The 18,616-nt window shown below is 45.6% G+C and overlaps 1 protein-coding gene across 1 annotated transcript in view; it reads left to right on the top strand.

Annotated features, from left to right (window-relative positions):
• Positions 1 to 3,860: 3,860 nt before the first annotated feature.
• Positions 3,861 to 18,616, top strand: part of LOC124789146 — an 892,841-nt gene continuing 878,085 nt past the window's right edge. Inside the window, exons 1-2 of the mRNA XM_047256440.1 lie at positions 3,861 to 4,038; positions 4,119 to 4,243. Coding sequence (XP_047112396.1) covers positions 3,861 to 4,038; positions 4,119 to 4,243 — 303 coding nt within the window. The remainder of the gene's footprint in view (positions 4,039 to 4,118; positions 4,244 to 18,616) is intronic.

Genomic DNA, 18,616 nt, shown 5'->3' with positions numbered 1-18,616 from the left:
TGACCAGAATAGGTTATAACTTCCGATGTTAGCAGACGTCGCCACAGTCCTTTGTCTCATTGCGTGCGCAGCATCCAGCGCCCCCAGAAATTTAGAACGCTGTCGGTACAATCTATATATCATCGACGTCATACACACAATCCCGTCGCGGTTGGTTGTTGATTTACACGAGTGCACGAAAGGCGTGCGCACTTAGAGTAGTCGATTTTGACCGGAAAGTCGCTGGTGCAAAACGGGCTTTATGGCCTCCACATACGCAGCGAATTAAACGAAACCCGTTGCCGAGGCGAGGTCGTGACCGATATATAGGGTTTTCCATTGGTAGTGACCGGGCCAAATATCTCACGAAATAAGCATCAAACGAAAAAACAACAAAGAGCGAAACTAGTCTAGCCTGAAGGGGGAAACCAGATGGCGCTATGGTTGGCCCGCTAGATGGCGCTGCCATAGGTCAAATGGATATCAGCTGCGTTTTTTTAAATAGGAACCCCCATTTTTATTACATATTCGTGTAGTACGTAAATAAATACGAATGTTTTAGTTGGACCACTTTTTTCGCATTGTGATGGAGGCGCTGTAATAGTCACAAACATATGGCCCACAATTTTAGACGAACAGTTGGTGACAGGTATGATTTTAAATTAAAATACAGAACGTAGGTACGTTTGGACATTTTATTTCGGTTCTTCCAATGTGCTACATGTACCTTTGTGAACTTACCATTTCTGAGAACGCATGCTGTTACAGCGTGATTACCTGTAAATACCAATCAATGCAATAAATGCTCAAAATGATGTCCCTCAACCTCAATGCATTTGGCAATACGTGTAACGACATTCCTCTCAACAGCGAGTAGTTCGCCTTCCGTAATGTTCGCACATGCATTCACAATGCGCTGACGCATGTTGTCAGGCGTTGTCGGTGGATCACGATAGCAAATATCCTTCAACTTTCCCCACAGACGGATCGTGGTAATCAATCGCATGCGACATCGCTGCAGTCACCTCGACCCCGCCGTAAATACGAGCGATGTGCCGGGCAATTTCAGCCAGTAAGAGAACGTCACTCCGTGGAGAAGTTCTGCTGTGGAAGATGAACTGCCATGTTTAGCAGCAGCGGCAGTTGATTTTCGTACCTTCACGAATACCCACAAAGAGTTAATTAAAAAAAGAATTGTAATTTATTAAACTTGTTTTGAAATATTTTTGGGAACAGTAGGTTACTTTAGAGAATATACCACATTTTTTTACTTGTGCCATGTGGGTGGTGCACATCTTTTCAGTGTACTAATACAATTCGTTCTTCGTTTATCAGTCTTCGTTTCCTTTTTCGTTCGTTAGTCTGGTATATCAACTGCAGTTGTGTAGTTGTTTCACAAATAGTTAAAAATCAGCAGGTGGAGATAGTAAATCATGACTATTACTACGAACTTCCTGTCAGTACTACTTCTACAGCATACAGTTCAAAATGCTAATCACTCCAAAAGTGGAGTGTGTCGATGTTTTCGTATTTGCATCACTTCCTAATATTAACGAGGCAACGGCCTTGCCGTCAGATCACCCAAGTTAAGCGCTGTCGGGCGTGGCCGGCACTTGGATGGGTACCCATCCCGGCCGCCAATGCGCCGTTGCCATTTTTCGGGGTGCATTCAGCCTCGTGATGCCAATTGAGCAGCTACTCGAGCGAATAGTAGCGGCTCCAGTCAAAGAAAACCATTGAGCGGTGTGCTGACTACACGACCCTCCTATCCGCATCCTCACGAAGATGACACGGCGGTCGGATGGTCCCGATGGGCCACTTGTGGCCTGATGACGGAGTGCTAATATTAACGGCAACACCTGGCCTAAACTTGATTTCTCAGATAAACTATAAACTCTAATGTGAAGCTCCTGCTTAACACGGACAAAGTGAAACGAAACAAAACTACACAAAAACGATTAACCGTCGCAATACCAAGAGGAGGGAGTGGGTGGTACTTTATGCTCACCTTTTGAAAATATTGTAATCTAGTAATGTATTTTTTTTAAAAAAACTTTGAAAAAATATTTGTCGTTTTTAATCATTTCATATATCTGATTCAGTAATTGTTTTGAATTTATTAGTGAATGTAACTTTTCGCAACAAAACAAATTTCAAATTCATATTTACAACTTCAGGACCCTTCTTGCACATGTACGTGTCTGAAGAGTGTATGTTGTGAATGAAATTAACGAAAATCGTACTTCTTTAAATTTTTTACGGTGGTCATAAAGCGCCCTTCTTCCCGTATACACATTACGGAAAATGACTTGGTATTGTTAAGACTATGCTGAAAGGAATTTTCACTTCAGGGCTCTACTTACACACCAGTAGCTATTTAAAAAAGATCTTGTTGGATGTTAACAACTAACGAGTTATTTAAAAAAAATTGTGGTGGGCCCAAACTACCCCTCTCCCTTGGTAGTAAGTACGCTTTACGGAAAATGCTTTGGTACCGCTAAGGTTAATAATTAGACAAACGGGTCGCATCCAAGCAGCCATATCGTCACACATCGTATGCGATTCATCAGAATGCACGAAAATTCGAAGCGATCAGCGATCGATCGCTGCGATATGCAAACATATCGCACGACATGGCGATGAATCGCGATCCGTCGCTCGTGTGTGCAGCTATTCAGTTTCCATAGCACTACGTTTCTAGCATTTGTAGACTTAGAGAAAGCTTTTGACAACGTTAACCGGAATACTCTCTTTCAAATTCTGAAGGTGGCAGGGGTAAAATACAGGGAGCGAAAGGCTATTTACAATTTGTACAGAAACCAGATGGCAGTTATCAGAATCGAGGGGCATGAAAGGGAAGCAGTGGTTGGGAAAGGAGTAAGACAGGGTTGTAGCCTCTCCCCGATGTTATTCAATCTGTATATTGAGCAAGCAGTAAAGGAAACAAAAGAAAAATTCGGAGTAGGTATTAAAATTCATGGAGAAGAAGTAAAAACTTTGAGGTTCGCCGATGACATTGTAATTCTGTCAGAGACAGCAAAGGACTTGGAAGAGCAGTTGAACGGAATGGACAGTGTCTTGAAAGGAGGATATAAGATGAACATCAACAAAAGCAAAACGAGGATAATGGAATGTAGTCAAATTAAATCGGGTGATGCGGAGGGGATTAGATTAGGAAATGAGACACTTAAAGCAGTAAAGGAGTTTTGCTATTTGGGGAGTAAAATAACTGATGATGGTCGAAGTAGAGAGGATATAAAATGTAGACTGGCAATGGCAAGGAAAGTGTTTCTGAAGAAGAGAAATTTGTTAACATCCAGTATTGATTTAAGTGTCAGGAAGTCGTTTCTGAAAGTATTTGTATGGAGTGTAGCCATGTATGGAAGTGAAACATGGACGATAACCAGTTTGGACAAGAAGAGAATAGAAGCTTTCGAAATGTGGTGCTACAGAAGAATGCTGAAGATAAGGTGGGTAGATCACGTAGCTAATGAGGAGGTATTGAATAGGATTGGGGAGAAGAGAAGTTTGTGGCACAACTTGACTAGAAGAAGGGATCGGTTGGTAGGACATGTTTTGAGGCATCAAGGGATCACCAATTTAGCATTGGAGGGCAGCGTGGAGGGTAAAAATCGTAGAGGGAGACCAAGAGATGAATACACTAAGCAGATTCAGAAGGATGTAGGTTGCAGTAGGTACTGGGAGATGAAGAAGCTTGCACAGGATAGAGTAGCATGGAGAGCTGCATCAAACCAGTCTCAGGACTGAAGACCACAACAACAACAACAGCACTACATTCTCCGAATCTTGGCTGAGATTTAGGAACTCGGTTTCGTAAAAATATAAACGCCTCGAATAAATAATAATGTGAAGATTCAGCAATGCCCGTCGGATCCGCGTCTGCGGCGTCAAGATTCGCACAGCGCGTCGCGACGCACCGCGAGCCGCGACGCGACACATGCGCGACCGGGAGCCGGGGGCCTGGCGGCGGCCCCGAACCGCGCATGGCGGAGCGGCGCAGCGCTGCGAGTGGCGCGTCGGCCGCAGTCTGCTGCGGAGGTCGGCTGCGGTGGTCGCTGCGCGCTCGTGTTCCGTACCGCGACGCTCTGTTCCGATCCGTTCCGAACCGTGCTGGTGAGTTCATTTCCGCCGTGCCGGGGCGGCCAGTGCAGTGGACAGTGTGGAGGCGGCGGTGAGCGAGCCGGGCCGGAGGCGGAGGCGCGCAGCCGCGCGGGCTCCGGACACAACCACAGCCGCACTGCAGGTAAGCCAGCCGTGCCGCAGTCCCGCCGCCGGGCTGGCCAGCCCGACTCTCCGGAACACGTCGGGGTCGATTGCCGTCTTGGAGTGCAGCCGAGGAACGCCCATCGATCGATGCCGTCGTCTCGAACGTCGCGTCCCCGCCAAACACATTCGGAAACGTCTTCCGGGAGGCAGTCGATACACTACCGAATTGCCGTTTGGTAAACAAGACAAGAGCTTACCGAGTATCGGACCAAAACTGTCACTGGATTCAAGGAAATCAACACGTCGTTCTTGACGAAACGAAATCGATAGATAGAAAAGTAATTTTGGGAGAACCGCAAGGGACAGAGTTACACGGTCGCTATTTTTTGCGATGTATACGGGATGTTTGACAACTGATGTTATCTGCTTCTAGAGGTTGTAGAGGGGAATGAGTAGATCAAGTTTTATGCAGGAACCCACGTCCGGAAACGTCATCCAGCGATGATACAGAACGTCAAAGTTACAGGCGATGTAAGTATATGCAGGGTGATTCCGTGATGATGTTACAGACTTTCGAGGCTGATGGAGACGGATAAATGTTCAATTTCAGGTAGGGTCCGAGGTTCGGAAACGAACGAGTCGAAAGTCACAAGCGAAAATCATTCTGACAGTGCAATACGTGCACCGGCAGTGGTGTTCCTAAGAACTTAGGGTATGCAACTTCCAGAGATGCTAGTCTAGAACAAAACAAGAAAAAATAATGAGCTCTAGAATGCATACCTTAGGAGCTATGGACATTTGTTCATCATCGCTAGTGTGAAACACGTCTCCTCTATTGCGGAGCCTTTAAGGTATGCATTTTGGAGCTCTTGTTAACTAGACCTTTTTCTTGTTTTGGTCCGTACAATGCCTACCCTACAATTTTAGCAACAACAGTATTGGTACTTGTATTCCACTGTCAGAACGGTTTTCGCGTATAGCTTTCGACTCGGGCGTGTCCGTTGCAGGGACCCTTACCTCAAATTGATACATTTTCCATCTCAATCCTGCTTGAAAGTTTGTAAGAGTTCGATAGTAACGTGATAAGTCAGAAGACTGTATTGTAATGAAGGAAGACCTACACAACGTCGACGATTGTTGTGCGTACCCTTGTCATTAATAAATGTTACGTATGAGCATAAATGACGGAGGGAAACAGTAAAAGCCTTTAAGATACGTAGCTTAATTTCCACAGGCTTAATATAGCACTGGAAAGTAAATTCATTTTTATCAACAATGAAGGAAGCAACTGGCGGTGTCAACAATGGGGCTGGAAAATAGCGCTGCGCTGTTTGTTGTGGTTGCCTGGCAGGCTCTCGGTTGAACGTTAGAATAACTCTCTGTACACGTCGTAAATATTCGTAGCAAAGCCGCTTGCTCTGAAGCATTTGTTTAGTGTCACATGATATTGAACTGTGTGACGAAACAGTATAAATAAAAATATTACATCTAGTTGAATCACAGTGCTTCTATTTTAATTAACTGATGAACCCCCAAAATTTAAGTGGCAGAAGCTATCTTGCCGTGACACCCTCTGAACCTGGTGTAGGTATTTGGTAGGATAAGGGGGTGTTACTAAGCGAGATATAAAAGTTACTGTCTGTAGAGATCTAAAGCAGTATGATCGCATCCAAGCTGTTACAAACAGAACTGTACAAAGAAGGGCAACACGAATGGTCACAGACTTGACCCGTAGGAGAACGTTACCGAGATGCTGAAAAACTAAACCGTCAGACTTTTGAAGATAGTCATAAACTAACCCGAGAACGTCTGCTAACAAACTTTCAAGAACCGGATTTAAATTATGAGTTTAGGAATGTACTACAACCCCGCTACGTATCGCTCACTTAGGTATCGTGAGGATTAGAATAATTAACAACACGCACTGAGGCATTCAAACAATCATGCTTCTCGCGCGCCAATGGAGTGGGAAGAAACCCTAATAACTGGTGCAATAGGACGTACCCTCTGCCATGCATTTTACTATCGTTTGCAGAGTATAGCTATACATGTTCTAGAAGTAACGAAACAGAGGTTGAAATTCGTTGGAAGAATTCTACGTTCAGCAAGCGTGAAAGCGTTACGGAGAGGCGTTATGCGTTGCGGAGCAACTAAAAATTCAGAGAGCGTACGTTCCAAGAAAAGGCTGGTAACATATTTTACCTCCTCAAGCATACGTTTCTCGAAGTGACCATAACGAGAAAGTCGGTGAAATCTGAGCTGATACAGACGTTTGTGGAGAGCCATTCTTCCTATGCACCAGTCGCGAACAGAAAAGGGAAGGGGAGGCGTATTGTGGCGCTGAAGTAGCCTCGACCACACATTGTAAGCTGGCTCGCGGAGTGTAGATGTAGAACACTAAGACGATGTGCCACTATGGGCGTTCCATTATTCTGATTTCGATAACGCTCACCTGTGTTTAACAAAATGGGTGCTTCTTGTTAAATTGTACGTCAGTGCTTCTTACACGGAAACGTAACTTTTGTAGCTCTGACATCCTATTGAAACATGCAGCACTTACACAACCGTATCCACCGACTTACTACGTCGTAGTGAACTCTCCGCAGAGATGTTAGAAGTGAAAGCCAATGGAACCCAGCAGCAGTGACGGAGCGTCAAGTTGCTCTGGAAAAGTGTTTTCGCGCGCGGCTGTATCGAAGTAAACATGTACCGTTATTATTTTAGCGTGCTAGGGTAAACAGTATCACCAACGTAATCTGAACTTACGATTTCTATGCAACGTACTTTCCTACGGAACCAATGTGTATTCAACATCCCTACTTTTGTAAAAACAACAGAACGACACACTGTTCTGTTTTCATCATTAGACGATACGCTGACACAGTTAATATGTAAATCTTACCTTAACTTGAAGGATGGTTTCAACTACAGTACTTTACTAGGCATGATCCCATTGGCGATGGTATGCCGGTGCTTTTCTTCCGACCTTCTAACGAATGAGTCCTGTGTCAGTACAATTCGAAGCAGAGAACGGCTAAACTGATCTACTGATATACACTCCTGGAAATTGAAATAAGAACACCGTGAATTCATTGTCCCAGGAAGGGGAAACTTTATTGACACATTCCTGGGGTCAGATACATCACATGATCACACTGACAGAACCACAGGCAACAGAGCATGCACAATGTCGGCACTAGTACAGTGTATATCCACCTTTCGCAGCAATGCAGGCTGCTATTCTCCCATGGAGACGATCGTAGAGATGCTGGATGTAGTCCTGTGGAACGGCTTGCCATGCCATTTCCACCTGGTGCCTCAGTTGGACCAGCGTTCGTGCTGGACCTGCAGACCGCGTGAGACGACGCTTCATCCAGTCCCAAGCATGCTCAATGGGGGACAGATCCGGAGATCTTGCTGGCCAGGGTAGTTGACTTACACCTTCTAGAGCACGTTGGGTGGCACGGGATACATGCGGACGTGCATTGTCCTGTTGGAACAGCAAGTTCCCTTGCCGGTCTAGGAATGGTAGAACGATGGGTTCGATGACGGTTTGGATGTACCGTGCACTATTCAGTGTCCCCTCGACGATCACCAGTGGTGTACGGCCAGTGTAGGAGATCGCTCCCCACACCATGATGCCGGGTGTTGGCCCTGTGTGCCTCGGTCGTATGCAGTCCTGATTGTGGCGCTCACCTGCACGGCGCCAAACACGCATACGACCATCATTGGCACCAAGGCAGAAGCGACTCTCATCACTGAAGACGACACGTCTCCATTCGTCCCTCCATTCACGCCTGTCACGACACCACTGGATGCGGGCTGCACGATGTTGGGGCGTGAGCGGAAGACGGCCTAACGGTGTGCGGGACTGTAGCCCAGCTTCATGGAGACGGTTGCGAATGGTCCTCGCCGATACCCCAGGAGCAACAGTGTCCCTAATTTGCTGGGAAGTGGCGGTGCGGTCCCCTACGGCACTGCGTAGGATCCTACGGTCTTGGCGTGCATCCGTGCGTCGCTGCGGTCCGGTCCCAGGTCGACGGGCACATGCACCTTCCGCCGACCACTGGCGACAACATCGATGTACTGTGGAGACCTCACGCCCCACGTGTTGAGCAATTCGGCGGTACGTCCACCCGGCCTCCCGCATGCCCACTATACGCCCTCGCTCGAAGTCCGTCAACTGCACATACGGTTCACGTCCACGCAGTCGCGGCGTGCTACCAGTGTTAAAGACTGCGATGGAGCTCCGTATGCCACGGCAAACTGGCTGACACTGACGGCGGCGGTGCACAAATGCTGCGCAGCTAGCGCCATTCGACGGCCAACACCGCGGTTCCTGGTGTGTCCGCTGTGCCGTGCGTGTGATCATTGCTTGTACAGCCCTCTCGCAGTGTCCGGAGCAAGTATGGTGGGTCTGACACACCGGTGTCAATGTGTTCTTTTTTCCATTTCCAGGAGTGTATATGCCTGCGTGTTAAAAGTGTGGCGCGACTTTGGGAATACGGTCAGACACTGTCGAGTGGCCAACACGCTCCGTAGTAGTATTCGGCCGTTCTCTAGAAACGTTTCTGTTTTCTAGATCGAGCCCTGCTGACAAGAGTGTTTCGCTAATCTCAGAGGAGTTTTTATTTGTGAGGGGAGAGAGGTGAGGGACGAGAGACGGCATTGCGCGAGGGCGTCGGAACTTTCCGCTGTGGGGTCGGCTGTTGCGCGGGAGGCTAGTCGCCCATGCAATGTGGGGAAGGGGTTTTCGTGGCGAAGAAACACGTCCAGTCTAAAAGCAGGAGAATCCTCGTACAACAATTTCGAAGCTCATCTTAAGGCGGCTGCCCACGTGACTACATGCGTGACAATCACGCATGCGCAAGCGTGTTTAGCAAACATGCTCATGTTCCTAGCGCCTCCCCACGGCTGAAGCATGTTTTGTACAGTCAATCGGCCTGTTTACCAGAAAATGTCGAAGACCACGATGCGCGGCTTTGGCAGCCGCTTTGTTTACGAAAAAAAAAAACAAAAGAGAAAACGTGACATGTGGAGTAAATAGTGGTTAAAGCAACGAAAATATTATTCCCATATTTATCTTTAGCAATAAAACCACTAGGGAAACTGTTTGATAGCATTGTTGTTTTTCTTCTTCTTTTCTCCATGCAATATAGTATTCTTTGGAGAAACCTACATTACAGTACAACATTTCTACGGAACGTAATTTAGCAGGACCAAATAAAAATTAATTACTAACGAATGTGTGCACAAGCTTCACTGAAGCACGCACACGGTTGAACAGTTGCACAAACACGCATAATCGAAGTTCCATCATCACCATCAAGCGTCAAGCTTGTGCAGTCCTAATCTTTTCGGAAATTTTTCCTAGGCACGCTGGTTGCAGCTACCTTTAACGCTAGATTACTAAACTCTCGTAAAATTTACGACTGCATTAGGGTATAAAATAGGACATTCTGTATTTAATGTGGTATGTAGCAAACCACTGGAGTTCTAGTAATTGTAATTAACAAATGCATAACCTATAAATTATGACTTCCTTTCAATAAAATGTAGCCGGCCGCTGTGGCAGAGCGGTTCTAGGCGCTTCAGTCCGGAACCGCGCCGCTGCTGCGGTTGCAGGTTCGAATCCTGCCTCGGGCATGGATGTGTGTGATGTCCTTAGGTTAGTTAGGTTTAAGTAGTTCTAAGTCTAGGGGACTGATGACCGCAGATGTTACGTCCCATAGTGCTTAGAGCCATTTGAACCATTTTTTAATAAAATGTAAATTAGAAAGCTATAGCTATACGGTGGTTTAGTAGTGGTACAGCATTTTCCTCCGGTTAGAATGGTTCGAATGGCTCTGTGCACTATGGGACTTAACTTCTGAGGTCATCAGTCCCCTAGAACTTAGAACTACTTAAACATAACTAACCTAAGGACATCAGACACATCCATGCCCGAGGCAGGATTCAAACCTGCGACCGTAACGGTCGCGCGGTTCCAGACTGTAGCGCCTAGAACCGCTCGGCCACCCTAGCCGGCCCTCCGGTTAGAGTTCTGGGGTTAAAGGAGCGTGGCGTTCGCAATCTCAGTAGGACTGCTGTGCAAGACGAGAAGACACCGACTGGAAAGATACGTGACCGCGACATACACAAATAGCAACACAGGCGCACGCGCGTCGTTCCGTTATCATTTCACGCACCTACATAAAGAACGCGTTTGTTTGCTCAGGTACGGAGGACATTCACACTGCAGCCAAGCACCATTTCCACCTCTGTCACACCTATCTACAAGACAGCCCGCTTTCTCGCATTTAAATTGATCTCGGCAAATACGATGCAGGGCAGCCAAATCTGCCGCCTGACGGACGTGTAGCGAAAGACTGCCCGTTTCGCGACGTAGTACGTGTTCTGAAGACTGAGTTTACACGCTAGATCAGGGTTTCCCGAACTATGTTATGCGAAAAATTAATCAGTGTTCCGCGAATAACTGTTGATAACGTGGCGGTTCTTTTCTTTCGATTTTTTGACGGTACTAATTATTTTTTAATTTTGTTGTGAGTCCTGTGTTATTATTTATGATTTAATATTGAAGTGATCACCGAATAAAACAAGGAACCACTCGTCTCGTATAGGGTGCCTAAGGGATGCTGCTTTCTCGGAATGCTATTCAACAATTCAAGCAAATCACTTTAATAGTTTTCATTAAAATAAAGAAGATTGACAATACTTAACTTGAAACTTCCTGGCAGATTAAAACTGTGTGCCGGACCGAGACTCGAACTCGCACTTGCCCGCGAAAGGCAAAGGTCCCGAGTACGAGTCTCGGTCCGGCACACAGTTTTAATGTGCCGGGAAGTTTCATATCAGCGCACACTCCGCTGTAGAGTGAAAATTTTATTCTAAATACTTAACTTGTATTTACAACAAGTGTCGCAAGCGATGGGCCACGTGCAAACCGTAATGTTCTTCGCTATAGACAGTGTCTAAACACGCAAATGGATATGGATCACTAATAACGCTTCTGTGAGTGCCGGGCTACAACTGTGCGAATACTGTCCCGATACTGATTGGCCGAGGCTTTTTTTTTGTGTAACATTGTTGAAGATCAGTTTCACCGGCTTCGCCGGTTTGACGTGTTATGGTGTGGTGTTTTGTTTGACTTTAGTGCTGTGGTGGCACCGTTTATTTAAACTTTTGGGGACAGGATCGTGAATTATTGAACTTAGAAGTTCGCCAATCCGCCGCCATAGGTGGGGCTCTGTGCCTCATTGGGTTGAGGCTTTGGTTTTCTAGCTTTGTTGTCACTAGGTCAGTATTCCTATGTTGTCTTGGTTTGACTTAATATATGATTACTTATTTAGAGGTCCTAGACTTTTGGTTTTCCTTTGTTTATAGTCTATTTTACTTGATTGGACACCATGAATTTATCCTACATCTTACTGGCCTAATATGTTTTTGGTTAGCCTATTCTGAACATCAACAAAAGCAAAACGAGGATAATGGAATGTAGTCGAATTAAGTCGGGTGATGCTGAGGGAATTAGATTAGGAAATGGGACACTTAAAGCAGTAAAGGAGTTTTGCTATTTGGGGAGCAAAATAACTGATGATGGTCGAAGTAGAGAGGATATAAAATGTAGACTGGCAATGGCAGGGAAAACGTTTCAGAAGAAGAGAAATTTGTGTAACATCGAGTATGGATTTAAATGTCAGGAAGTCGTTTCTGAAAGTATTTGTATGGAGTGTAGCCTTGTATGGAAGTGAAACATGGACGATAAATAGTTTGGACAAGAAGAGAATAGAAGCTTCCGAAATGTGGTGCTACAGAAGAATGCTGAAGATTAGATGGGTAGATCACATAACTAATGAGGAGGTATTGAATAGAATTGGGGAGAAGAGGAGCTTGTGGCACAACTTGACTAGAAGAAGGGATCGGTTGGTAGGACATGTTCTGAGACATCGAGGGATCACCAATTTAGTATTGGAGGGTAGCGTGGAGGGTAAAAATCGAAGAGGGAGACCAAGAGATGAATACACTAAGCAGATTCAGAAGGATGTAGGTTGCAGTAGGTACTGGGAGATGAAGAAGCTTGCAGAGGATAGAGTTGCATGGAGAGCTGCATCAAACCAGTCTCAGGACTGAAGACCACAACAATAACAACAACAATATTCTGATTGTTTTTTCGCCGTGCCATGAATTTATCCTACGTCTTTCTGATCTAATATTTTTAGTAAGCCTATTCTAATTGGTTTGTCATGAGCTTGTTTTACATTCTATTGGTCTAGTATGGGGTAGTAATTAGCCTATCCTAGGTGGTGATTTTCTAAGGGAGTGAGGTTTCTTCTGCTGGTGAGCACGAATTCAGATTGCTGGCTTCGTGGAACTCTTTGTTAGTGCCATGTTCTTGGTTGGATTGTTCCGATGTTTCGCAGGTGTCTGCTGTTGTCTCTGTATATACCCAGCTTTTTATAGACAGTTGTGGTTAGCTTTCTTATTGTTGTTTCGACAGTTTCCATCTCCAGGGCTTCATGGAGGGTTGTAGTTTTGGTCCATAGGATCCATCGAAGGACTTTGTTCTGTATTGTCTGCATACATACCTTTTGGTTTTGCTAGCTGTTCCCCATGTGTGCAGCCATAATTCATGGTGGGAGGACAGTAGTTTTGTAGAGGGTCCTTTTGGTTTCCTGTCTTATGTGTTTGTTTCTAAAGAGTTTGGCAGGAGCAGCGCTTTTGTAGAGGCCGCTCCTGTCGTGGTCCGGTCTAATCATCGCACTGTTGACTGACGTCGCCTCACTGCCTTCTCTGGTCTTGAGTTCTTCGTCTTCGTTCCGGCGCTTGTGGTTACGCCAGAACATTATTAACCTTCAAAATAAACAAGATGTGGAATTACTAGAATTCTCGAAGTGTTCCGTCAGAGGAAAACTTCGGGACCTCTGCGCTAGAGTAAATGGCCGATATAATTTCTGTAATAAAGGCATTGGAGCTCTCTGCGTAAGCTGATAAATGTGAAACTGGAAAACCAAAGGTCTAGTCAGGTTCGATCCCTAGATTTTTGTCTCACCTTACAGTGATGACGTGATGTGAAAAATGTCAATTTGCACCGTGCTGCGGTATCCACTCGAACTTTATATCTGTATCAGAATGGCGGAGTAGTTGTCAGCTACTTGTCAACTGGGTTGCTGCCATAGCAACAACCAATTAGAGCTTGCTCACCCCTTTCTGTCCACCGCTGTCATGTCGCTCTCATATCTCACATGATAGCCAAAGCAAACCCAATATGGACTTCAACGAACAGCACGTTAATGTTTCCAGAACAGAAACCCCTGGATGTCGATGCCGCAACCGTACTGTGTACGCAGACAATCGTGAACCGACATTATCGAACCCTCCCCTGCCGCGACTGTCAATCACTTCGTTATTTTGATAGAGCCGTAGGGCCCCATATAGCTGGTAGGATAAGTCAATTTATCAGGAGCGTAGCGTGGTGCGGAAGTGAAATTTCGGCGATAAACAGCTTGGACAGGAACTGTTGAAATGTAACGATACAGAATGCTGAAGATTAGATAGGTAGATCGAGTGCTACTGTAAGAGGTTCCGGACCGAATTGGGAAGAAAATAAATTTATGGACAAACTTAACTAATAGTAAGTAACTGTCAGTAAGACACATCCCGAGCCATCAAGGAATCGTCAGTCTCGTAATCCCGAAAAGTTTATGGGTTATAGCAAACAAACTAAAATTAATGCTGGGTGCAGTAGCTAAGAGAAGATGGAGTGGCTTGTTGATGTTAGACTAACGTGAAGAGCTGCGTCAAACCATTCTTCGGAACAATAAAAAAATGGTTCAAATGGCTCTAAGCACTATAGGACTTAACATCTGAGGTCATCAGTCCCCTAGAACTTAGAACTACTTAAACTAGATTGTCGCACAGATGACAAAATGGTAGATATCGAAATAGACGACAGAGGGATAGAGAAACAATTAAAATCGCTCAAAAGGGGAAAGGCCGCTGGACCTGATGGGATCCCAGTTCGATTTTACACAGAGTACACGAAGGAACTTGCCCCCTTCTTGCAGCGGTGTACCGTAGGTCTCTAGAAGGGCGTAGCATTCCAAAGGATTGGAAAAGGGCACAGGTCATCCCCGTTTTCAAGAAGGGACGTCGAACAGATGTGCAGAACTATAGACCTATATCTCTAACGTCGATCAGTTGTAGGATTTTGAAACACGTATTATGTTCGAGTATAATGACTTTTCTGGAGGCTAGAAATCTACTCTGTAGGAATCAGCATGGGTTTCGAAAAAGACGGTCGTGTGAAACCCAGCTCGCGCTATTCGTCCACGAGACTCAGAGGGCCATAGACGCTGGTTCCCAGGTAGATGCCGTATTTCTTGACTATCGCAAGGCGTTCGATACAGTTCCCCACAGTCGTTTAATGAACAAAGTAATAGCATATGGACTATCAGACCAATTGTGTGATTGGATTGAAGAGTTCCTAAATAACAGAACACAGCATGTCATTCTCAATGGAGAGAAGGCTTCCAAAGTAAGAGTGATTTCAGGTGTGCCGCAGGGGAGTGTCATAATACATAATACATAATATACATAAATGACCTTGTGGATGACATCGGAAGTTCACTGAGGCTTTTTGCGGATGATGCTGTGGTATATCGAGAGGTTGTAACATTGGAAAATTGTACTGAAATGCAGGAGGATCTGAAGCGAATTGACGCATGGTGCAGGGAACGGCAATTGAATCTCGATGTAGACAAGTGTAATGTGCTGCGAATACATAGAAAGATATATCCCTTGTCATTTAGCTACAATATAGCAAGTCAGCAACTGGAAGCAGTTAATTTCATAAATTATCTGGGAGTACGCATTAGGAGTGATTTAAAATGGAATGATCATATGAAGTTGATGGTTGGTAAAGCAGATGTCGGACTGAGATTCATTGGAAGAATCCTAAGGAAATGCAATCCGAAAACAAAGGAAGTAGGTTACAGTACGCTTGTTCGCCCACTGCTTGAATACTGCTCAGCAGTGTGGGATCTGTACCAGATAGGGTTGATAGAAGAGATAGAGAAGATCCAACGGAGAGCAGCGCGCTTCGTTACAGGATCATTTAGTAATTGCGAAAGCGCTACGGAGATGATAGATAAACTCCAGTGGAAGACTCTGCAGGAGAGACGCTCAGTAGCTCGGTACGGGCTTTTGTTGAAGTTTCGAGAACATACCTTCACCAAAGAGTCAAGCAGTATATTGCTCGCTCCTACGTATATCTCGCGAAGAGACCATGAGGATAAAATCAGAGAGATTAGAGCCCACACAGAAGCATACCAACAATCCTTATTTCCACGAACAATACGAGACTGGAATAGAAGGGAGAACCGATAGAGGTACTCAAGGTACCTTCGCCACACACCGTCAGGTGGCTTGCGGAGTATGGATGTAGATGTAGAGGAAACCTAACTAACCTAAGGACATCACACACATCCATGCCCAAGGCAGGATTCGAACCTTCGCCCGTAGCAGCCGCGCGGTTCTGGACTGAAGCGCCTAGAACCGCTCGGTCACGGGTGACGGCGAACAATAAAAACTAAACTCTGAAGCCGGAGGAAAGCAAGGAGCTACCACGTCCAACAGCCACGTCTAGCATAGCAGTGTGGTTTTCGAAGCAAGCTCCACATTCGAGATCAGCGCTGTAACTTTTACTACATACGGAGATGTGAGTCACTGGGAAAGCGTTAACAGCCCACTTACGGCGCAACCGTTGCAAATGGCGTGCATTCACTGCTTATGCTTCTCTTCACACGCAATAACCTCTTTCAAACGGAAGACGGTAGGTTATGGTTCGACTGCCCTTGACGTGGAGGCCACTAAACAGAGAGAGTGTGCTCGGACTGAGTAATGATCAAGAAAATAACCTTACCGTTTTGTTTTGCTTTTAAGCGCTTTAGGAAAACCTCTTAGAATATGAGTAGCTATAGGGAATTTGAACTGCCGTCGTCGCGAACGCTCGTCTTTCAGACCTCACTGCTGAGGGACATTGCATGCAGATCCGTTCGTTGAATCAGATGATCCTTTGCGTGAACCATTTCGCAATTTAGCTAACAAATATTGCACGAATTCGAATGAGATGACGATCGGTGAGATAATTACTAAAAATGCAGACAAAAACTTGCCGATCACAGCCGCAAGTTGTGAGAGCAGCTGCTCAGTTTAAAAGCTTGCTCGTGGCACAGTGCAGCTCCAGAAAGTGACGTGGTGTGTGTGTGTGTGTGTGTGTGTGTGAGTGAGGGTGAGGTCAAGGACTCTCCGATGGGGAAACACCATACGTCTTTGCAAGGAACGGGGGAATTCTTGCGGACAATCCACACGTTAGCAATGCATCGTGCTTCCCAGACATGCGTCATTTAACGCGTTGCCTTGTTTAACATATGGTTTAGCCAGGTCTCTGCGCTAAGAACACGTTGCATTAACTTACGTAAAATCGTTGCGTTAAAAAAACGCCCTTGTAGCCTTAGCCTGAAGGAGGATAGGGCGGGGGTGACCGCAGCAAACTGTCTCCCCAGGTTTGCAGCGCAGACCTGTTGGCATCCCTGTTATTGACTGTAACGGTACCTTCTGTGCGACGCTGTGGCTCGACGTAGTCTTTGGGAGTGACAACAAGCAACGCTTGTGCGAGTGACACGAAGGAACGCGTGGGCGCTCGAGGACTGACGTGTCGCTCACATAACCTCAAGCTCAAGATAAATATAAACCCCAAGTACTATTCTCTTTGCTGGAAGAGTCATTTGTCATGTTTTGTAATTAGTAGCATGTCGTGGAAGTGTTACAGATGGCTTTTTCATTGAGTGTATGGTAATCTAGGTTAGTCAATTCTGGTTATACTACATTCTTCGTGAAAATCAGAACCATGTCTTGAACGATACATGCTGCGTATGATTTAAAGAATCCATAATGGTTTTACTTAGAACAGAGATACAGTGGAATGTAAAAAAATGTTATCAATTTCTTTTTTATTTACCGATACGTACTTCAGAGCGAAAGCACCATCTGCAGTATTTAAGAGTTGCAGGAGGGCGTAAGCGAATGGGGGAGGGTGCAGTATAGTTTCGTCTGTATTTGCTATTCCTACCCTCTCACCTCGTAAATCCAATCGTCATTCGCTTCTTCCCTTGCAGTCTAGGAACAGCAACTTGAGTATTGCCGTAATAAATGATAACTAACAAGGGGAATAAAGAAGTGCCAATTACCGAAATTTAAGTTTCAGCTTAGTATAATCCATTGCACTACATAGGGCTGCACTGTTTCACGCTTCACAAAGTAACATATATGAAACTTCCTGACAGATTAAAGCTGTGTGCCTAGCCGAGACTCGAACTCGGAACCTTTGCCTTTCGCGGGCAAGTGCTCTACCAACTGAGCTACCCAAGCACGACTCACGCCCCGTCCTCACAGCAGGTAGAGCACTTGCCCGCGAAAGGCAAAGGTCCCGATTTCGAGTCTCGGCCCGGCACACAGTTTAAATCTGCCAGGAAGTTTCATATTAGCGCTCACTCCGCTGCAGAGTGAAAATTTCATTCTGGAAACGAATATGTTGATGCACTGATACATACAATAACACTACACCACAATACATCACCCCACAATGCTATCCGGATGCGGCGTTGGTGGCAATATAGGTAGTCCAAGTGTCATTTGCCGACGCGGATGAGATGCTCGCGGGCATCTAAACATGTTCTCGTGGTTTTTGACGTCGCGAATCGCGGATTACGTCTCGTGACGTGCACGAATAATTACACAGCATCAAACACATTTATAGTCACAAAATTTACTTGTTCTCTTAGCCTGATTCCTTAACATCTTCACACCAAGCACACGATTAAACACCTCGACATGACTCTCTCGCCGGCCGGTGTGGCCGAGCGGTTCTAGGCGCTACAGTCTGGAACCGCGCGACCGCTACGGTCGCAGGTTCGAATCCTGCCTCGGGCATGGATGTGTGTGATGTCCGTAGGTTAGTTAGGTTTAAGTAGTTCTAAGTTCTAGGGGACTGATGACCTCAGAAGTTAAGTCCCATAGTGCTCAGAGCCATTTTAGCCATGACTCCCTCGCTCGTTCTGGCGCGAAGAAAAAACAAAAAAGGCGACCATAGCGCTGTCATGATAATCGATATCAGCACTACTCGATACATGCTTACACGGGGTTTCGACAATATCCTGGTGAGGCAGTAAAATTTTCACAACACTGAGTTGTGAATGCTACAACAGGTCATGGGGAATAGCGTCGATTGCAACTTTTAAATCCTGAAGATAGAGCGTTCACTCTAAAACACTTACAGATAAATATATAAAGATGGCAGTTTCTGGACTGTTGTTCATAAAACACTATATATACTGATCTTGTCGGGTGTTCG

The sequence above is a fragment of the Schistocerca piceifrons genome, chromosome 3 (genome assembly GCF_021461385.2).
Source record: "Schistocerca piceifrons isolate TAMUIC-IGC-003096 chromosome 3, iqSchPice1.1, whole genome shotgun sequence".
In the NCBI taxonomy this organism is placed as follows: Eukaryota; Metazoa; Arthropoda; class Insecta; order Orthoptera; family Acrididae; genus Schistocerca; species Schistocerca piceifrons.
Note: the sequence above shows the minus strand (reverse complement) of the source record. Positions and strands in the feature narration are given on the sequence as shown.